The sequence below is a fragment of the Nanorana parkeri genome, unplaced genomic scaffold (assembly GCF_000935625.1).
Source record: "Nanorana parkeri isolate BGI_ZX_2015 unplaced genomic scaffold, ASM93562v1 scaffold969, whole genome shotgun sequence".
Lineage (NCBI taxonomy): Eukaryota > Metazoa > Chordata > Amphibia > Anura > Dicroglossidae > Nanorana > Nanorana parkeri.
In genome coordinates, this window is record NW_017307237.1 from 423,940 (window position 1) to 447,976 (window position 24,037).

The 24,037-nt window shown below is 39.1% G+C and overlaps 3 protein-coding genes across 3 annotated transcripts in view; all 3 read left to right on the top strand.

Annotated features, from left to right (window-relative positions):
* LOC108795461 (protocadherin gamma-A4-like) overlaps nt 1-24,037 on the top strand; it is a 290,173-nt gene that overhangs the window by 57,108 nt on the left and 209,028 nt on the right. The window lies entirely within an intron of this gene.
* LOC108795445 (protocadherin gamma-B2-like) lies at nt 1,615-4,083 on the top strand. The gene has a single exon (XM_018566691.1). The coding sequence runs from the start codon at nt 1,618-1,620 to the stop codon at nt 4,081-4,083; it is 2,466 nt and encodes an 821-aa protein (XP_018422193.1). The 5' UTR covers nt 1,615-1,617.
* On the top strand, nt 9,287-21,317 carry LOC108795446 (protocadherin gamma-B1-like). Its single transcript, XM_018566692.1, has 4 exons — nt 9,287-11,721; nt 14,774-15,743; nt 16,975-17,275; nt 20,437-21,317. Exons 1-4 carry the CDS (start codon nt 9,290-9,292, stop codon nt 21,315-21,317), a joined length of 4,584 nt encoding a protein of 1,527 aa, XP_018422194.1. The 5' UTR covers nt 9,287-9,289.

The following is a 24,037-nucleotide window of genomic DNA, read 5'->3' on the forward strand; positions in this document are numbered from 1 at the left end:
TTCAACCTTCATTCAACCTTTTTCTAGACTAAATCAGAAGTTTGACAGTCTGTCATATTTTCAGAACCCATGCTGACACTATTTGGAAGGTTTCCATGATAATGCATTGCGTATCTGCTTGGCTTCAGCAATGATCTTGAATCCTACTTATATTCTGTGTGACACGTAGGATCTGTGTGAGATGTTTCAGTATTGTATTTTGCCTACTGTTTAGAAAATACTCTCAAAGCACCGTGCAATCTCGTGGTTAAATACTGACAGGTCTATATGTACTATAAGGAAGGCAGCGCTTTTAAAGCGATATTAGCAGATACCAAATAAAATATATTTTTTAACTACTTTCACAGCAGTTAAAACACTAAATGTGCTTACTCATATGGACCTTATGGGTAAGCATGTTTAGTGGGAAATGAGACAAGGCTTCTGTTATTTGATGCTTCATTATCCTGGTCTGATAAGCAGCAAGCAACATGTGTTTTTCTTCTTGACATTTAAAGTTAGGACTAGGCAAAGTCTGGGAGCCAAAGGGGGTGTCTGCAGTGTGCAATGTAAAAGCTGGTATCCCTTGCAGCAGCAGATTTCAAAATGTATTGCTAACAAGTTGAATGTCCAGGTTTATCATAATACTATATACATACAAACATATAACAAATCATGCAAAAACAATGCTCTTTCTTTTAAAATCTGAACATTTGATTTAAATATGGCACTCTAATAATAATGTTTATTTTAGGAAAATGTTCACCTGCATGCATTTACTAGAAAGACACTTATGCCATTTGCCAAAAGTTTTTACCAACCACATGACTGTGTAGCATATGCTCAAGTGATTTTGACACCTAAACCATGTATGAAGAAATTTCCTTCTAAAGCAAAACAGATTTAAAATTCATACTTTATTTTGAGCTGGAAAAGTTCACAGGTTTTAAATATAGCTTTTGGTAACATGATAGGAATAATTATTAAAGTAGTTGTGTATGAATGAAGTTCAGTTTGCATGCAAATGTTGGGTTTGAACCAAAGCAACAGTATTAGTTTTGCATGATAGTGTTGCCAAATAGCAACTGTCTGTCTTTTATTTCTGTTGTGCCACAACTGCAAGCACTCATCTAGTGATCAATTTAACCTCAGAACTGTCGCTGTTTTTAAACATATCTAGATGTGTTCATTTTCATAGTAGCCATTTTGTTATGCAAATTGTGTACAAAAATAAATACATTCCTAACTTACATTATAAACAAAAGTAGTGACAGATTAGCAACTGCAAACAAGAAAACAAGTTTGGTTTATTGTCCCCCAATATATTTTATATATTTTACATTTTGGATGCTTTGAAAACATTTTAGAGCTGCAATTCCTCAATTTTACCTCTGAGCGCCACTGTTTGACCAATAAGGAAAAGACTACGGAACAAGAGATCCACTGATGTATTCACCACTAACACACACTGCAGATCTGTAAGAAGAGACATAGCCATTTTCTGGAATCTCTCCCCACAGTACACAGGATGTTTTCTAATCTTTATAGAAAGTGAAGATATTTAAGTTTATTTCTCATGCCACACCGGATTCCGAATATTTACAGGGCATTTTGAGGAAAATCTGAAGAATTGATGAGATGAAGCTTCATTCAGCTAAATCCAATGGAATTGAATGGCAAGTAATATTTGCTTTCTTATTTTCCTGGTTGTGTTATTTAGTCTCTGGTCAGATTCATTATTCCATTGTAGAAGAAATGAGAAAAGACTCTGTTATAGCAAATATTGCTGATGATCTAAGATTAAAAATCAAACAACTGTCATCTAGAAAACTAAAAATTGTATCTCATGCTTCAGAGAAATATTTTTATGTGAATCTGGATAATGGAAATCTCTATGTAAAGGATAGGATAGACAGAGAGACATTGTGTGGCTCTGCAGCTACCTGCTTCCTAAACTTTGATGCTGTGATTGAAAACCCCATTAATGTGTTCAGTGTTAACATAAACATCCAGGATATTAATGACAATGCTCCATCATTTTACCATGATGTTTTTACAGTTGAAATAATGGAATCAACAGCAACTGGATCAAAGTTTGTTTTACAAAATGCAGAAGACCCAGACATTGGTATTAATTCAGTACAGACATACAAGCTCAGTGACAATAAACACTTCACACTCAGTGAAAATCTGAGAACAGATGGAATTTTATTTCTAGAACTTGTCTTACAGGAACCCTTAGATCGTGAAACAGAAAGTATTCAGAATTTAATATTAACAGCAGTAGATGGTGGAAACCCTGTCAGATCTGGAACTGTATTGATTAGGATCAATGTTACAGATACCAATGACAACTTTCCAGTATTTACACAAGAAGTATACAAAATCACTGTAAATGAAAATACTCACATAGACTCTACAATAATTACAGTAAACGCTACTGATAAAGATGGAGGTATAAATGGACAGACCACATACACTTTTAGCAAAACCTCTGGAAATATCCATCATACAGGACGTTTTAGTATCCATCCAACAAAGGGGGAAATTAAACTAAAGAAAAAAATGGATTATGAAGATGTGAAGAGTTTTGAACTGTCTATCCAGGCAAAGGATGGAGGTGGACTAACCTCTTATTGCAAAGTGTTGGTAGACATTATAGATGAAAATGACAATGCTCCTGTTATATCCATCACATCATTATCTCCTGCTGTTCCTGAAGATTCTGAACCTGGAACAGTGATAGCGCTAATAAAAATTTATGATCAAGATTCAGAAGAAAATGGAGAAGCTGACTGTCAAATTATTGAAAAAGTTCCTTTCAGCTTATTAAAATCATCTGACAATTACTACAGACTTGTCACAACTGACCCTATAGATAGGGAATATCAATTCTCTTATAATATAACAGTTGTAGCAACAGATAGAGGATCACCTCCACTTTCCAGTAGAAGAGTTATCACATTGGAAGTAACAGATGTAAATGATAATGCACCAACATTTATAAAGTCTTCTTATGTTGCTTATGTGCCAGAGAACAATTTACCAGGATCCTCAATTTATAGTATACATGCATTAGATATTGATGCTGGAGATAATGCTAAAATCACTTACTCAATTTTTTCCACAAACACAGATACTTCCACCTTCTCTTACTTATCCATTAACAGAGAGACTGGGGTCATCTATGCTCAGAAATCATTTGATTATGAACTGAACACCAAATTTATAATATTAGTTAATGCTAAAGACAATGGATCCCCTTTCCTGGAAAGCAATGCAACGCTGATCATCTGTATAGTGGATCAGAATGATAATGCACCTAAAATTGTACACCCATTTATAGAAACCAGTGGGCATCCTGGTTTAGAGATTGTTCCCTTTACCTCTGAAAAAGGCTCTTTAATAACAAAAGTGATAGCAGTGGATGCAGATTCTGGACACAATGCTTGGCTTTCATATTACTTCATTCAGTCATCTGAACCCTCCCACTTTATCATTAGTGAGCACACAGGGGAAATCAGGACTGTACATGTTTTTCAAGAGAATGATATACTGAATTACAAAATTGTGGTGATGGTAAAGGACAATGGAAACCCCTTTCTTTCAGCCACAGTCACTTTGAGTCTTGTCGTTGCAGATAATTTCCAACAGGTGGTTCCTAAACGGAGTAACCAACTGACTGATGAAGATTCACAATCTAATTTACAACTATACTTAGTCACCGCCTTAGCACTCATTTCCTTGTTATTTATAGTGACTGTAATACTGGTCATTATATCAAAATGCAAAGAGTCAAAACAACTTCCAGTTTTTGATCCAATTCATTCAGGTTTATATTCTCATGTTGACCCAAGGATGCTCTCTCAGTATTCAAATCAAACATTGGCACTTCCCTACTCATACAATGTATGTGTGGCTCTTGACTCTAGTGAGGGAGAGTTTACATATGTTCCACCAAATCAAAATGTTTCTGTTGATAATCTTATTGACGCTGATGACTCAGGACTTCGAAAATACAGTTTTAAAGAATCTTCACCAACCAGCAATGAATTGTTGGTAAGTACTCTGTGCTTTACACTATTATTTGGAGCCTGTATTTAAAATTAAAATACAACTTAACACATTTGTAAAATTTGCTGTTAAAGACGAATGATCTCTTTCTGTGCAGTGTGATACAGAAAAATACATTTTACTAATAAAGCAAAAGTGATGTGTAATGCCTTGCTGTGTTAGGTAGCTATTGTAAAAGCAGTAATCAGATGTTAACCCCTTTATGACTGAGGCCTTTTTTCTTAATTTTTTTGTTTACACATTATTATCCCCATTTTAGGCCTGAAAATTCCTTATTACCCCCAAAATTTTGTGGAAAATGCACTTAACTGCCCCAAAACACAATAAAATACCAATTTTTTAAAATATAAAAGATGAGGTTACATCGAGTAAATAGATTACCAAAATGCCCATGTTAAAAAATTGTGCACGTCCGGGAAACTGTGACAAGATTCAGTACCCCAAAAAGTCCACAGAGGATGCTTTAAAAGCCCCCACAGGTCATTAGTTTAGATATATGCATAAATATTGTCCCTAGAATTATTGCTCTCACTCCGGCGTGTGCTGTGATACCCAACATGTGTAGCGCATTCGTCGTTTTCATACGTAGGCCCACCTGACGCGTCTATAGATGAAGACGCATGTGCTTGTGGGGGCAGGGGAGTTTAAACAATTTTTTTTCACATTTAATTTATTTAATATTATTTGTAAATCTTTTTTTTTTACTTTACTTTAATTGCTATCACATAGGGGGACTTACACGCCCCCCATGTGATAGCATATTGGCAGTGACAGGTACTCTTTAAGGTGATACTGGGGGTCCAAAAGATCGCACCTCAATAGCTTATTGCTGGGCTTCAGCAATGAAAGCTATGGGACTGGAAGATATGCAATCTTAATTGCTTCTGGTGTCATAGTACGGGGGGAAGAGATTGGTGAACGAACACAGCTTCCCCCCGACACCCAGGACCCTGGTCCTGGGCCCGTAGGAGGGGCAGCAGAGCCTGGGAAACCCAACGGGGGTGTCAGGCAGGGGTGGCCTGTTTACTGGCCCGTAGAAGCAATCTGGTGACAACTGAGTCACCAGAATCGCTTCTATTGTAAAGCCGACAGTATGCTTTACATATGTAAACAGAGTCGCCGCCGGGAGTCTATTTAAACAGGCCCAATGCCAGTGACGTACACTCAACCCCCCAGTAAATCAACCCCACTGTGGGGTGGAAATTATTAGGTGCTAAGCACTGAATCACAAACCTATTTGTAAAACGATGGTATTGTTTTAAGGAACTCCTTTTGTTAAGGGGAATTTTTGAGAAATGTAACCATATTAGTATACTTTAAATTTGCTTTCCAGTTTTAAAAGGAAATGTGTGTTCTACTAAATGAGATGAGATTATACTTGTTTTTTGGTTAAGGGACAAATGTGGTCATCCAGTCTATGTGATAACTACGTTTTTGTTGTTGAATCGATGTGTGAGTTATGTCCATATAACCATGTCCATGAGTGATTATATGGAATATACAATTTATTATGTATATTTTTTTATAAATATTTCTGTGGAGAGCAATTATCATTACTGTTAACATATCTGTGATGGTCTCATTTAGTTAGGCCATGAAATAGCTGGTCACATTTACCTGGACTTGTTCTGCAATGTTGCAGATACTTCTTAGCATCTACAAATCACTTCTCCAGTTCCAATGAGTGTGAAAGTTGTGGGACTGCCCTGTTTTCATTGCATAATCCCATACCTGGTGTTAGGAAGTCTGAATAGGTGTTAATTCCTTTGTTTACATGACTAAAGGTGTGAAATGTTTTCAGATATTAAAATGTGTGACAGTTTAGAAAATTTCTTAAAATTTAAAACAGATTTATAGTGTAAACTGCTTTGTCAAAATGTATATATGATACTTACTGTACTTCCACTTTCAGTTTTGGAATTACATACTGTATAATGCCCTTTACAAATGACTATCAGTTACCTTTGACATATCAGTATAAAATGTACATTTAAATACACAATTCTTAATCACTTGCTGTCCAAAGCAATGTCTTACTATTTTCATACAAATGATAAAATCTACATGGCTACAAAACAGCCTAAAACCCCCAGCAATTATATATTTTCTGAAAGCAGAGGCCCTGTAGAATAAAAACATTTTAGTTGCAATTTTTATGTTGCACAGTATTTGCACAAATGTTTATCAAACAAGTATGTTTAGGATAAAATACACTAAAATGAAATTTAGTGTACAGAAACAGAATATAACACCCGATTTTTTTGGTAAAATATAAAATATGGGGTCACGTTGGGTAAATAGATAGATATATAGATAGATAGATAGATAGATAGATAGATAGATAGATAGATAGATAGATAGATAGATAGATAGATAGATAGATAGATAGATAGACAAACATGTCAAGGCTTACAATTCGTGAAACCACAAAAAATCTACAATACCCCAAATTTCCTTAGGCAATGCTCAGCTTTTACTGCTCATCAGTTTAGTGTTAACAGTGATTGATGGCCCTAGAATTATTACTCTCAGTCCAACATTTTAGGTGATATGTAACATGAGTGGCGCAATTTTCATTTTTGCATTTAGGCTCATCCCACTCGTTTTTGCATTGTATGTACATGCACATGGGGTGGGGGACTTTAAAAAACATTTTTGCATTTTTTTGGTAACTTTAGGTTTGTTTTTTTTTACATTCAACTTTATTGCTATCACATAGGGGGATAATAGTCCCCCTATATAATAGCAAATAGAATGTGGCAGGTCCTCTTTATGGAGACATCAGGTGTCTTTCACTAATGTCACACTAGGGACCCCAAAGAAGGGACCCCAGAAGAAGTGTCACTATTGTGATACTAATGTCACCTAGGGACCCCAAAGAACCTGATGAAGCAGATATCTGCTTTACCAGCTTCTATTCCTGGCTCTAAGAGCCAGAGAATGTGCCCATTGACACCAGAAGTGATGTAATACACATCATTTCCGGGTCCAGTGATCGAAGGAGAGATCAGTGGCTAGAAGCTTGCTGATCTTCCTCTAATCTGTCAAGGGAGACCCACCGTGCCGCTGCCGGGCCCGCACGTGTAACAGTGGATCCTGGCAAAGCCGGTGGCAGCGCCGACGGATGGGGACACACAGCGCCGCACAGTCAAATGATCAGGCACCTGTACAGATGCTGAATTGCTTGCACATAAACAGCAATCACCTGCTGTTTAAAAAATACCAAGAACATGGCTGCAGCAGCCATGTTCTTGGTATAACCACTACAAGTGGATGACGTGTATTTACGTGAACCCGCCTGAAGTGGTTGAAATTAAAGAATATTCCATTATGTAGATCTGTTTTCTTCATATAATTGTCTGTTAAGTGCAAAATAGATTGTGTGCTTTACTTGTGATCTTTAACAGTATTCACATAGACAACTTGTTTTCTATGCACCCTTGTGTTGAGCCTGCATTGATATATATAGGTCAACACAGGTCAATGGACATGGTGTGAACAAGCCCGTAAACACCAAGCTTTCTGCATCAACCAATGAATAACACAGGGCAATATCCTACAACTGTAATTGTTTTGTGAAAGATAGTTGGCTACCCTATAAAACAGTAAAGCAAGAAATGGAAGAAATGGCAAGACTGAATGGTAATGTGATGAATAAATGGAAAGTAACTGTTACCCAAATTCCTTTTTTAAGTTAAGATCTGCTATATGAGCATTTACACTTACAGGTATAAGGTTCTAAGAATTCAATAATGAGATTTTCAAGCTCAACACAATAACAGGAATTTATTGGTATATAGTATGCAGACTTGAATACAATGAACCACCAATCTATTTAACTACAAACATAAAGAAGAGATCTAAGCATGCATAGAAATATTAATAAAAGCACAGACCATGGTACATACATACAAGACAAATACACAACATATATAAGTGCACAGACATATCCGGATAATTACCAGGAGATGTTCAAGTAGGGCCCTCTGGTCATCACAAAAAGAAAGAGAGCGAGAGCATCTTCCCTTATTTGTTAATATACCCACTGTGTCCATAGAGATGCATTGCGAGCCCTCGATTGGTTACCTCCCACTGCTTAATAGGGATTGGAGGCTTGTCAATACCCTATGTTACCTCTCCCAACCCCTTTCTATGATTGGCCAGGGACAAAAGAGAGTATGTACCTATTGTTAGGCTCAAGGGTCTCGGCTCCGAAAAGACCAGCCATACTCTATGCAATTACCCGGATATGCCTGGGCTTAACAATAACCCCATTTACCATTCATTAGTATGCAACTTCACTAGAGAGTGCTAACCCACAACAAAGACTATATTTAATTCCAAACACCCATCACCTAATGTGGAATATTTAAAAATAAAACTATATACATATGTCTTATGACGATTTGACATAAACTTTGTATGGTAACATAACGCAATAGAGAAAGTATATTAATGTGTGGAAAAAAAGGGTGATGTAAAACATGTGACCCCATTGTCTTCTTTATTTATGTTGATAATAGTGGTTACAACTTCAGTTTTAAAAAAAATATTAATTTTTAGTACTAGGTTGGCTTAAAATTGTAAAAGAAACTTGAGGTTTTATTATTCTAGTGTATTCTGATGCACAGAAATTTGTAAAAATGTAAAAGAGTGACAGGTAAAGAATGCAGGCATCTATATATACTGTATATATATATATTTTTTTATTTTTTGGTACATAGTTATTGGTAGACTGTGTTAAAATGTTTCCTCACTGTATGCTGCAAACGTATACAGTATGCTTTAACAGACATTTAACTTTATGGGATGTAAAACAAAATTCAAAGAAATATTTACCAATTTACCAATAAAGGTTTTATATTCTGTTTTTCCAACATGGAACATTGTGATTTTTTTATGCATCATAAAATATATAGTTTATTATACTTTATTATAATTTAGAAAGATTTTTTGATAACATTTAAAGTTAATGCTTTGATAAAATTCCTTAAAATTGCAGTTCCCTAGTATTAACTCAGAGCGCCGCTGTTTGACCAATAAGGAAAGGTATACAGAACTGGAGATCCACTGTTATTTTTCTCACTTACATACACTATATACTACAGATCTGTGAGAAGAGACATAGCCATTTTCTGGATTCTCTCTACACAGCAAACAAAACTGCTGCTTTCTGTACAACTCAGTACATCCTTCTTAATTTACTGGAATACAAATTCAACAAGGATTACAGAAAATGAAAAGGACTGAAATAAAAAAACAGATACAGACATACAAAGGATTCAGATGGCAAGTAATATTTTCCTTCCTAATTTCCTGTCTCTGTCATTCAGTCTCAGGTCAGATTCATTATTCCATTGTAGAAGAAATGAGAAAAGACTCTTTTATAGCAAATATTGCAGATGATCTGGAATTAGATATCAATTCACTCTCATCTAGAAAAATGAGAATTGGATCACGTGTAGCAGATAAATATTTTTATGTGAATGGTGATAATGGCAATCTGTATGTTAAGGACAGGATAGATAGAGAGACTTTGTGTGAGGCAGAAGCTACCTGCTTCCTAACCTTTGATGTTGTGGTTCAAAATCCCTTAAATATTTTTAGAGTCACAATAGACATTCAGGATATAAATGATAATCCTCCAGTTTTTTATCTTGACTCATTTACATTTGAAGCAATTGAATCAATACCACCAGGGACAACCTTTGCTTTACAAAATGCAAAAGATCCAGATTTTGGTATTAATTCAGTCCAGATATATAAGCTTAGTGACAACAAACATTTTGCACTGAGTGAGAAAATCAATTCAGATGGAAGTACATTTCTTGAGCTTGTGCTAGAAAAACCTTTAGATCGAGAATATCAAAATGTGCATGAATTTTTATTATCAGCTACTGATGGAGGAAAACCTATGAGATCTGCCACTGCATTGGTGAAGATCATTGTCACAGATGCTAATGATAATTTTCCAGTATTTACACAGACAGTGTATAAAGCCAGCACAAGTGAAAATATGCCAATTAATACTTCAATAATTACAGTGACTGCTAGTGACAAAGATGAAGGAATAAATGCACAAATAAACTATTCTTTCATTGAAACATCAGGGAGTGTACACCATACAGGAACTTTCTGCATTAATCCAAAGACTGGTGACATCAAAATATATAAGAAGCTAGATTTTGAATTGACAAAACATTATGAACTTTCAGTACAAGCAAAAGATGGAGGTGCCCTTACAGCTCATTGTAAAGTTTTGATAGACATCATAGATGAAAATGATAATGCTCCTGAGATATCCATCACTTCACTCTTTTCTCCTGTCTCAGAAGATTCTACACCTGGAACAGTAATAGCTGTAATTGAAGTTGAAGATCAAGATTCTGGAGAAAATAGATACATTGATTGCAAGCTAATGAAACAACCTTTATTTAGCTTAGTTATGTCATCTGATAATTATTATAGAATTGTTACAACAGGTGAACTAGATAGAGAGAAAGTATCCAGTTATGATATCACAATTGTAGCTACTGACAGGGGATCTTCTCCACTTTCGAGCAGAAAAACCATCAGACTAAACATATCCGATGTTAATGACAATCCACCAGTATTTATGACATCTTCTTTTATTGTTAACATACTAGAGAACAATTTACAAGGTGTCTCAGTATACAATATCCAAGCTTCTGATCCTGATGCTGCAGAAAATGCCAAAATTACTTATTCGATATGCAACATTGATGCAGAACATTTCACCGCGTCTTATATTTCTATCAATATGGAGACTGGAGTGCTTTATGCTCAGAAAACTTTTGATTTTGAGCAACACAAGGATTTTTTAATAGAAGTAATTGCTACAGACAATGGATCACCATCTCTGAGTACCAACACAACATTACTTATCAATATAGTGGATCAGAATGATAATGCACCAAGAATCCTGTTTCCATCCCCAGGAAGTGGTGGGCATGATCCATTTGAAATGGTTCCTTTCACAGCTGAACCTGGTTCTTTAATAACAAAGGTGGTTGCAGTGGATGAAGACTCGGGACATAATGCATGGCTTTCCTATCATTTTATGCAACTGTCAGAATCATCAGTTTTTGTTATTAATAAAAATACAGGAGAAATTAGGACATCACATATCTTTCAGGAGAAGGATATGCTGAATCAGAAGGTTGTGGTGATGGTTAGAGATAATGGGATTCCACCTCTCTCAGCCACAGTCACCTTAAGCCTCATTGTTGCAGATAGCTTTCAGCAGATTGTTCCAAAACTCAGCAATCAGCTTACCAATGATGATCATCAGTCACACTTGCAATGGTACTTGGTAGTTTCTTTAGCATTAATCTCTTTCTTGTTTATTATAACTGTTATATTGGTTATTGTATCAAAATGCAAAGAGCCAAAACCATTACCAAACTTTGGAACTTTAACTTCAAGTCTGTATCCTCCAGCTGATCCCAGGATACTATCTATGTATAGTGAGGGAACTTTGCCCTTACCCTACTCATACAATGTTTGTGTGGCCTTGGACCCATCTGAGAGTGACTTTGGTCTTGTAAATTCAAATCAAAATATACCTGTGGATAATCTCATTGACACAGATTATTCAGGTCTGGAAAATGAGAGTTTTAAAGAAATACTTCCATCTACTGGAGTTAGGTAAGTAATAGCCACAATCAATGATGTCTCCTTGGGTGTCTTTGACTCTGTGTTCAGAAAAATCATTATACCAATAACTTGTTTTATGAATATATCCCTTAGTTTAGGGTTACTTTCAATAAGTCATTACATTAGTGGTCCCTAAGACGTTACCAGTATACTGTAATAAAACACATTTGCAAGATTTTCATAGATTTAGAAAGAAACCAAATTTTTTTATGTTTGTGACTATTCAGTTATGCTTTTATTATTTACCTTTCACTTTTTTCAAAATGTACAATGTATGACAAGCAGTTTATACCAGAATCATATATTAACCACTGATGTATGAAGGTAGAATGTAAAAGTTTAGGACATTCCTTAACACTATAAAATATTTTGAAATAGGTGCACATGTTTAGCTGTTTGTCTCATTTCTCTGAGCAAAATTAACAGTTTGATATATTCTTCTAGTAGAATGCATGTAATACCTCATGTACAGCTGCCTCATATAGTTTTGGAATTACTTTTGTAATATGTATAATAGGTATAATTTGGACATGTAAAGTGTACAGCTAGTGCCAAATTGTTATTTTATCTAATTGTCTGTTAAGTGCCATAACAATCCCCATATTTAGTAGACACCATGAGCATTGTCCTTAACCAGACAGGCAGAGACCTATAGGTTTTTTCAAGATCCACCACTGATCCACCATTCTTTGGTTGCTGTTCTCCTTCTTATTAAAATGCTTCCATTTTTTTAAATTGAGTCTCCTCAGTCCCCCTCACCCCACCCCACTATCTTCTTGGCTGGTGAAATACATATGTGTAGACCCCCCTCCCACAAGGTTTATTTAAGCCTGTATACCCTTGGGCATTGATTAGCTTGAAGGGGTGATAAAAATCTTCACCGTACTCAGAGCACCAGTGCCTGATAAACCCACATTTCAGTGTCGAATAAGTGGAATAAGTTCCACTTATAGTAATGGATTGTGTACAAATGATTAGTAACTTATTTTTCAGAAATTGATGAATATTTGACCATATATTTGCAAGTAAAGTATAGCATATCACATATATAATAAACATGATTGCAGTTACTTATATAATATGTAATCTCCTTTACTTTGTAAACTGCACTGTGATTACAGTGTAATACATTACAATGTGTGCTAATGATACAGTAAAGGTTTAAAAATCATATATTGACTTTAGTTATTCCCCCCCTTCTGCACTTTCTTATATAATCATGTTTTAACTGTCCAACCAAAGAATAAGAACCTTCAATGCACTACAAAATAAAATAGTTACACAAGGGATGGCAGAGCTGAATTGCAATGTATGATGTAATGAATTAATAGAAAATATCTTAGTTTCTAACAGCACAGACAAGACAACAAGAGTCATGTCAAACACATGGGGGGTGATTTACTAACCTAAACACACGCACGCACTAGGTGTGTGTGATTTTTCACAGCAAAACTTATTTATCAACCAAAAAGTCTCTAAAACCATATTTCCACTAATGCCATATATGGAAAAATCATGCACATGATACATATATAATGGTGCTTCACAGTTTAGACAAAAATGGTTAGCTCATGCATTTACATTCCTGCATTCATCAACGCAAGCAACACAACGTAGAGCTAATTTACACAACATCACCTTGCAGTTCATGCAGGGCTTTGCACAACACACCTGCTGGGTGTGTACACACTATAAAGGTGTCTAGATTCCACCAATAGATAATACTGGGAGGGAACACACTACAGAGGTGTATACTTGTTTGTGGCATGTTTATAAGGTTAGTAAATCAACCCCATGGCCTCATTTACATGCAGATTTATTTTGATCATATTGGTTGTCACTTGAGTGTTTAACAAAAAATAGTACTAGTGAAGCTTAGCATTCAAAAGACAGACATAATTGTTTTTATCATGGTAATGTAGTATGATATTTGGAGAGTTACTTTAGTTCATGGTCAAAAGCATGTTGTAGATTGAATGCTTCTTGCTCACCAGGAATTAGGGATGTACCAATACCCATTTTTTTCGGTACTCGCCAATATCGATCACCAATACCGGAAGTCCCATTAAGGAAGCCGGGCAGAGTGTAATGACTCGTCGCCCAGCTTCCTGATAAGCTAGGTGACGAGGAAGCATGGAGCCGGCTTTCTAGCCAATCAGGAAGCCGGGATGGGTAATGACTCACCACCTGGCTTCCTGATTGGCCAGCTTCCAGATAAAGCAGGAACCCATTACACGCTGTAGGGAAACAAAAATTGAAGACGGAAGCGCCACTACCTGGCGCAATAAATGTGGTAGAGTATGGTGTAAGCGTTGGTGATGTACTCACCTAAGGCTGGGTGAGCATTCGCTTGTAATCGTCGGATTGCGGTGAAGCGGATGGAGTGGAGTAGTGGTGGGAGTGGTCCCTCTTTTCCAGGGTGGCGTAGCGATTAAACCCAATAAGGCTGGTGGAGACACAAAAGCGAGGGGGTGAGGTATGCAGTGGTGGGTGAAGAAGAGGTGGGCTTCTGTAACTCACCGTGGGGATACTGAAGGGCGACTCTCAGCGATGACGGTGCGGCCAGAGTTGTGCCTGGGCGGTGGGCCGTGGGGTGGTCCTCAGGACGGTTGCTGGCACAGGTGTCCTCTGATGGCAGGTGCTGTGAAGAGGTGGAACGACGTGGTGTCCAGGATGGGGGGATGGAGAGCGATGGAGGCGCCGGAGTGACAGAGTGTTTAGCCGCCGTGGCTTTCTGACAGTCTGACGGAGCTGTAACCTGCAGGCGTTTGCTGGGGAAGCCTGTAGTGCGGGTGTTGCGGCGCGAGCCACGGGCGGTGTCTGTAGATGTGTGGAGTGTAGGAGACACTCAGAAGATCAGTGAAGACCGGGCTGACGGCGACGCGTTTCGAAGGTGAAACCTTCTTTTTCAAGCCGAAGTGAAGGAATGACGCTGGCGGGAAGCTGAGGTTTTGAACCCAGGGGTGAGGGAGTGGTCGGAGGCTGTGGGTGGAGTTGAGAGGGTGTGATTGGGCCATGAGGAAGTGCGGATCCACAAAAACAGCACCACACCTCCCGGCCGCCCCATAATATCCAGTATTGAAAGCCTCACCAGTGGCCTTTCCCGCTATGTGGACAGCTTCTTACAACCTATCGTTACCACACTACCGTCCTACCTTAGAGACTCTGGGCATCTCATCGAAGCTTTACGCCCTTACTCCTGGGAACCCTCATACCATTGGGTCTCCCTCGACATTTGCTCACGCTATACTTCCATCCCTCATGAAGTAGGCCTACAAGCGCTACAACCTTATCTATCCCAACAAACAGATGTCCACTATAAGCAGGCACAATTCATCCTCAATTCCACCAAGTTCACCCTTGAGCATAACTACTTTACCTTCCTAGATAATTTTTACCTCCAGATCCAAGGCACAGCCATGGGAGCCAACTACGCCCCAAGCTATGCAAACCTGACCATGGGACTCTGGGAGGAATTCCACATTTGGCACCTCATCTTTTTTGGCCGTTACATAAATTACATTCTCATAATCTGGGATGGCCCACCGGACACTATCCAGGACTTCGTGGCACACTGTAACACCAACCCCTCGGGTCTAAGTTTCACCCATGTCACCGACCAGCGCAGCTTGGTCTTCCTAGACCTAGAACTCACACACTCCGAAGGTAAAATCATCACCAAAACACACTTCAAACCTACTGCTGGCAACTCATATCTCCACTTCAAGAGTTGCCACCACCCCCTCTGGAAGCGCAATGTCCCCAAAGGCCAATTTTGCAGGATCAGCAAGAATTGCACCAATAAAGAGGATTATGTACAACAAAGCCACATCCTGAAAAGCAAATTTCTCGAAAAAGGCTACCCAAAACACCTCATTACCAAAGCCCAGGATCAGTTCATTAAAATGGTCCCCAAACCATCACCTAAGAAACCGGTCGAGGAACACCCCAAAAAACAGCCCGCTTCATTACCCCATTCAATAACAGTTACAAGGCCATTGAAGCCATCCTCCGTAAAAATTGGCACCTATTACTATGCGACCCTCAACTGGGACCACTACTCCCACCCAAACCTTCCGTCATTTTTAAAAAAGCCCGCAGCATTAAAAATATAGTGGCCCATAGCAAAGTTTGCTCCCTCCAACCTAAACTCAGACAGACACTACTGTTCGACAACAGGACAGGGGTCCACAAATGTAAGAAACGTCTATGCCTCACGTGCCAATTCATCACCCATGGCCAATCACACTTCCACGACAACTTAGGGAACAAGTTCACAATCACTCAATTCATCACCTGTGCCCACGACCACGTCATCTACGGCCTACAATGCCCTTGCAACTTACTCTACATAGGCCGCTCCATCCGCCCCCTCCGCAAGCGAATTGGGGAACACAGGAGGTTCATCGAAGATGGTTCGACCGAACATAGTGTCCCACGCCACTTTCTCCTTAAACACCAGAAAAAACACAACCCACCTGAGAGTGTTTGCAATTGAACAAATACCGGACAAACTACCACCTGCCGAAAGATTCCACCGCCTCTGCAAGCAAGAAACATACTGGATCTTCAAATTGAACATGCTGTCCCCCCATGGTTTGAACGAGGAATTAGAATTGAACACCATCATCTAAATTCCACCCTCTCTTTCACCATCATACAACGTTCTCCTCCCCCCCCTTGTTTTTCTGGTTCACCAACTCTAAAACACGTTCCACACCTTTGTCTTTCGTCCCTTGCAACTAGCACACAGATTTAATGCAATTCAATTTATTCAATTCATTGAATCATTCTTTCATCATTTGACGATGTCCACCCATTCTCGTTATATATGTCACCATATACCCGATCTTCCACTTCACATCTTCAACCCTTACTTGGGCATTCGATAACAACACCACCTATTCCTCAGTGTTGTGTGTTTTTTACATTGTGTTTTACATTGCTTGCCTCTCCGAAACTCCCCCCTCTCTTTTTTCCACACGGCCTAGGTGTTTTCTCACTACATCAAGCCGCGCCTTCACCACGCCCACCCACCCACTTCCTCATGGCCCAATCACACCCTCTCAACTCCACCCACAGCCTCCGACCACTCCCTCACCCCTGGGTTCAAAACCTCAGCTTCCCGCCAGCGTCATTCCTTCACTTCGGCTTGAAAAAGAAGGTTTCACCTTCGAACCCCATCGCCGTCAGCCCGGTCTTCACTGATCTTCTGAGTGTGTCCTACACTCCACCCATCTACAGACACCGCCCGCGGCTCGCGCCGCAACACCCGCACTACAGGCTTCCCCAGCAAACGCCTGCAGGTCACAGCTCCGTCAGACTGTCAGAAAGCCACGGCTGCTGAACACTCTGTCACTCCGGCGCCTCCATCGCTCTCCAGTCCCCCCATCCTGGACACCACGTCGCTCCACCTCTTCACAGCACCTGCCATCAGAGGACACCTGTGCCAGCAACCGTCCTGAGGACCACCCCACGGCCCACCGCCCAGGCACAACTCTGGCCGCACCGTCATCGCTGAGAGTCGCCCTTCAGTATCCCCACGGTGAGTTACAGAAGCCCACCTCTTCTTCACCCACCACTGCATACCTCACCCCCTCGCTTTTGTGTCTCCACCTGCCTTATTGGGTTTAATCGCTACGCCACCCTGGAAAAGAGGGACCACTCCCACCACTACTCCACTCCATCCGCTTCACCGCAATCCGACGATTACAAGCGAATGCTCACCCAGCCTTAGGTGAGTACATCACCGACGCTTACACCCTGCTCTACCACATTTATTGTGCCAGGTAGTGGCGCTTCCGTCTCCAATTTTTGTTTCCCTACAGCACACTTGTTGGACACTCCGGTCCAGTCAGAACAGAAGCCGCACACCCGCGCAACTACCCCCTTTCCCCCCCCTTTCATCTACACCTACCACACCACAAGTGATAACCGGTGTACCCACCAAGTACTGCCTCTCCCCCCCGAATTTTCCACCCTACCTTTGACAAGCGCCACACATGGGGTAAACTCTCTCAATTTACCCATTACACGCTGCCTGGCTTCCTGATTGGCTGGGAAGTTGACTCCATGCTCTCCCTTCACCAAGTGATGAGGGAACAAACAGCCAGCTTCCAGGCCAATCAGGAAGCTAGGGGGTTAGTCATTAACTGCCCCCAGCTTCCTGATTGGCCAGGAAGCCGGCTGCATGTTCCCCGTTGATAAGGGAGCATGGAGCCAGCTTCCCGGCCAATCAGGAAGCCTGGTGGCATATTATGACTCACTGCCAGGCTTCCTGATACCAGAAGTTCCAGTATCGGAATAAGCATCGGGAGTATTTGGTACTCACCCGATTACTTGTTATCGGCACCAATACCAATACTGGTATCGGTGCATCCCTACCAGGAATCTTTTTCCTGTGGCAGCAGGCAGAGGAAAAGTCTGGGTCTAGCCAGGATGGCGGAGTAGTATGCCCTAAATTCAGATGTTATACTGAGGTTGTCCTCTAGGGGCAAGTGTTGAGAGGGCTGGAGACTTGAAGGTAATAAGCACGGCTAAAGCAAGCTGGCTCATTAGGGCCCCTACAAGATTTCCCAGCCTCCTAAGAAATCAGCTCCACCCAGGAACCAGTCTGTATGTCTGGCAGACTGGGGAGCAGATCACCTGTGTGGTGAAAAGCAGCCTGTGTTGCAAAAGACTGGCCTGGGTGGCAAGGGGATAAGAAACAGCCTGTGTGGCAAGCAGTTTGGATACAGCCAGTGTGGGAAAGGCTTTTGATAAAGAAAACATAATTGATAGAGCGCACTCTTGTGGGAAGGACACGCTTCCAAATTATGGCTGCTATAGGATGGTGTGCAATGCTCCTCACTGCAGGGAGATGACCCTGTGTATCATAACCACAAAATAAAAACAAAAAACTGAGGAGCGCAACTACCAGGATGTGTGCTGATAAACTTAATCTGGCTGACAATGGTTGGACGTATTTATCTAAGAACAATAGGTATAACAATAAGTATAAGTGTCCAGTTGGAGTGCTGGCAGCATGGTAGTGTGAAAAATGACTTGTAGTCAGTGACTTACAGTTGGGATGTAGGCAGACGTGCCTAGTGGTTTCCCGCCCGGTTCCGTCCAAGGTCTTAATGGTCTGGTCCTTTTCGCAATTGGTGGAGGGTGGGTTGCTGTCAGACCGGAGTTGAAACTAGATTTGTCAGCCGGACTCACATACTCGACTGGCCAGGCTCGAGGCCAGTCAAGTATGTGGATAAAATATTTTAAGATCTGCTTCATCAGCTTCTTCTCTCTGGCTAAAGCAGCCAGATGACTGACAGATGAATGTGGAAGTGATGTAATACACATCACTTCTGCATTCGCAACCTGCTGATGCGAGTCAGCCGTCCGTCCGTTTTTTTTCTACGGACGGACGGCAACTGGTTAAAGAAAGAAATAATTATGTACAATATATTTTAATTTTTATTTACCAGTATTTTAGAGTTTTAAATTATCTGTTAAATAAAGTATTATGCTTGATAAAGCTGTAAATTAGGAAGATTTTGATAGCTTTAGAACTACATGCTTTTATAAAATGTCTTAGAATTGCAGTTCCCTAGTCTTACCTCACAGCGCCTCTGTTTGACCAATAAGGAGAAGAATACAAAGCTGGGGATCCACTGGTATTTTACTCATTCAATTACACTTTGTGCAGATCTGCAAGAAGAGACACAGCCTATTTCTGCATTCCCTCTACACAGTGTATGGGGCTGCTGTATTGAACAATTCTGGTATTGAACAATTCAGTGCATTCTTCAGATTTACTGGATTATTATAAATTCTACAAGGATTACAGGTGCTGAAAATTACTGGAATGAAAAATTATACACGGATATTTAAAGGATTTAAATGGCAAGTAACATGTTCCTTTCTTATTTGCCTGGCTGTGTCATTCAGTCTCTGGTCAGATTAATTATTCCGTTGTAGAAAAAAATGAGAAAAGACTCTGTTATAGCAAATATTGCAGATGAACTTGGATTAGATATTGCTCAGTTCTCATCTAGAAAACTGAGACTTGTATCACGTGTTTCAGATAAATATTTTTATGTTAATTTAGACAATGGAAATATGTATTTAAAGGACAGGATAGACAGAGAGACACTGTATGGGGCAGAGGCTACCTGCTTCCTAACCTTTGATGCTGTGGTTGAACATATGACATGTTCAACATAGGACATATATGATAATCCTCTAATGCAAAAGATCCAGATTTTGGTATTAATTCTGTACAGACATATAAGCTCAGTGACAACAAGCATTTTGTGAGAAAATCAAATCAGATGGAAGAAAAATTCTTGAACTTGTGCTAGAAAACCCATTAGATCGAGAATCTCAAAATGTGCATGAATTTTCATTAACAGCTACTAATGGAGGAGAACCTATGAGATCTGGCTCTGCATTGATAAGATTTATTGTCACAGATGTTAATGATAATTTTCCAGTATTTACACACGATGTATATAAAATCAGTGTAAATGAAAGTGTGCCAATTAATACTACAATAATTACTGTGAATGCTACTGACTAAGATGAAGGTATATATTCACAAATAAACTATTCTTTCATCGAAACATCAGGACACCATACAGGAACTTTCACCATTAACCCAAAGACAGGTGAAATCAAAATAAATAAGAAGCTAGATTTTGAATTAAAAAAAACATTATGAACTTTCAGTACAAGCAAAAGATGGTGGTGCCCTTGCAGCCCATTCTAAAGTGTTAATAGAAGTCATAGATAAAAATGATAATGCTCCTGAGATATCCATCACTTCACTCTTTTCTCCTGTCCCAGAAGATTCCATACCAGGAACAGTAACAGCTCTAATTGAAGTTGACGATCATGATTCTGGAGAAAATCGAAACATTGATTGCAAACTAATAGAACAGCATTTATTCAATTTGCTATTTTCATCTGATAGTTATTATAGAATTGTTACAATAGATGACATGGACAGAGAAAGGGCATCCAGTCATAATATCACAGTTGTGGCTACTGACAAAGGATCTCCCCCACTTTCCAACAGAAGGACCATCAAACTGGATATATCAGATGTTAATGATAATCCACCAGTATTTATTAAATATACTTATGCTGTGTATATACCACAAAACTATTTTCCAGGTGTCTCAATATATAGTGTACAAGCTTCTCATCATGATGCTGGAGACAATGCTAAACTTATTTATTCAATATTCAGTATTAATGCAGAAGATTTCCCAATGTCCTCTTATCTTTCCAGCAATATGGAGACTGGAGCACTTTATGCTCAGAAATCTTTTGATTTTGAGCAACACAAAGAGTTTTTAGTACAAGTAATTGCTACAGACAAAGGATCACCATCTCTGAGTAGCTACACAACTTTAGTTATCCCTATTGTGGATGTGAATGATAATGCCCCAAAAATCTTATTCCCATCAGCACAAATTGATGAGCAGGATCCATTTGAGATGGTTGTTTTCACAGCTGAGCCTGGTTCTTTAATAACAAAGGTGGTTGCAGTGGATGAAGACTCAGGACATAACGCTTGGCTTTCCTATCATTTCATACATATTTGAGAATAATCACTCTTTGTCATTAATGAACATTCAGGTGAAATCAGGACATCACCCATTTTACAGGAGAAAGGTATAATGAATCAGAAGGTTGGGGTAATAGTAACAAATAAAGGCAATCCACCCCTCTCAGCCACAGTCACAGTAAGCCTCATTGTTGCAGAAAATTTCAAGCAGATCATTCCTAAACTCAATAACCAGTTTACTGATGAAGATTCTCAGCCACACTTCCAGTTGTACTTGGTGATTGCTTTAGCATTGATCTCTTTGTTGATTATTATAACGGTTATGTTGGTTATCATGTCAAAATGCAAAGGGTCAAAACCATTACCAAACTTTGGAACTTTAACTACAAGCCTGTATCCTCCAGCTGTTCCCAGGATACTTTCCATGTATAGTGATGGAACTTTACCCTTGCCTTACTCATACAATGTATATGTGGCTTTGGACCCATCTGAGAGTGATATTAATCTTATAAATTCAAATCATATTGTCTCAGTGGATAACCTGATTGACACAGATGATTCAGGTCTTGGAAATGAGAGCTTAAATGAAGCACTTTCAGCCACTGGAGTCACTCAGGTAAGTTGCTGTAAAATCTATAACAGTTATGCCTTTGTGTGTCTTTTACTATGGCTTTACAAAGTTTTTCACCAACTGCATTTTGTTATTACATTTGCTGTATGTCAGTTAGGCTAGGATCTTTGAAGCAACGGCATTTATCATGATACATAAAAGAAGCCTGTGTCTAGGTCATAATTCAGCTATGTTGTTCTAGATTGTTCACCTCTCCTGCCTTCTCCAAACTCGTCACCCTTTTGTGAATAACCCTGTTAGTTGTCCACTCACCAATAATGTCTGTCATACAAACATAAGCTTAAGTAAAACACACTTGAGAACTCTCTTCTACCAGACAAATTGTAAGAACTTTTGAAGCTGCACAATATTTTTATTTCTTTATGTGTACTGGCTTGTTGAAAAATATTCACCCAACATATAAAGTATTTGAGATAGAAGAAGTTATGGCAGAGTTTAATTGTAATTGGTGGTGTAGTGAATAAACGGAAATAATCTTCATTGGAGAAAGTTCCTAATAACACATAGGTTAACCAATATTAACAAATATGTGTACAATGAGAGAGGTGCCAAATGTCTAGGACTCATTTACTTTATATCCAAGTTGTTAACTATAAATTCAGTGACTTGTTTATTTTTATGAAAAAACAAATGTTGTACTATTGAAGCTTAACCTTATTTGCCATCACATCAATCCTTAAATCATTTCGTTTTGGTAATGTTTCATGATTATGAAGCTATCTAAATAACTTGTGGTCTTAATGACCACCACAAGCTTGCTTCACATTCTCATACAACTCATAATATAATGTTTGGGCTTCTCTTCTCTCTCTACAGTATGTTAGGGAGGGGCATTCCCTTATGGGGTGTGGCTGGCTTTCATAAGCTAGGGTTTAGGGATACTCAGGGTGTGCAGGAAGAACACTGGCATTTAACAGAGTAATGTGCAAACATATTGTGGTGTCTGCTATTAGGGGCATATGTAAATAAACAGATTTGACATAGTGACATGTTTACTTCAATGTATTGGTTTTCAGGAACATATGTCAAGATATATTGAGTTTGTATTATAGTTTGTGATTTTTTTTACTTGTACTTACTATTAAATATAAACAGTTTCTGCTTCATCAGCTTTGACAGCAGAATGCGTAAGTGATGTAATATACATCACTTCCGAATTCTGACACCGGAGAGGGGATCGGAGGGAGTTCGTGTACAGACTCCCACTGATCACCTGTCAAATACTGCAGACAATGAGATCTGATTCCAAGAAAATGTCACATCCACGGGGTCCACTGGCATGGGGGTGTGTCCACATTTTCTTTCCAACTTTGGAAGCAGGATTAGTCATAATTTCTATAAGTTTATCCCCTTATACTTTAGTACTGTTTGCTAAATTTGGGTGAGTCTCTCTCCAGTGGTTACCAGTGATAATGCCAGGAACTGTGATTGGATTACTAACGCAAAGTAATTGTGCCTGGTTTAGCTAACCTGTAAAGACTAGTGAGAGCAGTGTGTGGTCTGTGAAGCCTGTGTGCATGTCTGCTTGAGCGCAGAGTGTATGGACTAGGAGTGTCTGGGAAAAGGTTTGCCACAGGCCTGCTAGTTGTGTGTGGGGGCAGATTAGATTGGTTAATGTGGGTATGTGTGTTGTGTTTTATGGCTGCTACAATCACATCTGCAGACTGGGAGGGGGTTCTCATGATGATCTGCTAGCATGCTGGCCAATTTCTGAGGACAAGCAATGAATGGCAATAGCCCACGCATCAACCAGCCTTCTTCCATTCCTGTACCCCCTCAGTGCCCTTCCCGATCCGCCGTTCGTAACATTTTACAATGTATAATGTCATGCTATAGGTATAAAAAATATATATTAAATGTATTGTACAGTATGTATTTTCTCGTATTCTCACGCATTCCTTTGGCAAACATAATTGTTAGAGATTTCCTATTTTGTATTTTAATATAGTGCACATTTTCTTAATATGAACAACATCAAATGGTCAATGCCTAAATATTTTCAATACATTCATTAAGAAGTTATCTCTATTATGAGGGGAAAAAAGGTAATCCTTTGTAAACATCATTTTTAATACAAGCATTTTTTTAGTGTTATAAAAGAGAGAGGAAATGCTTTGCATTTAATT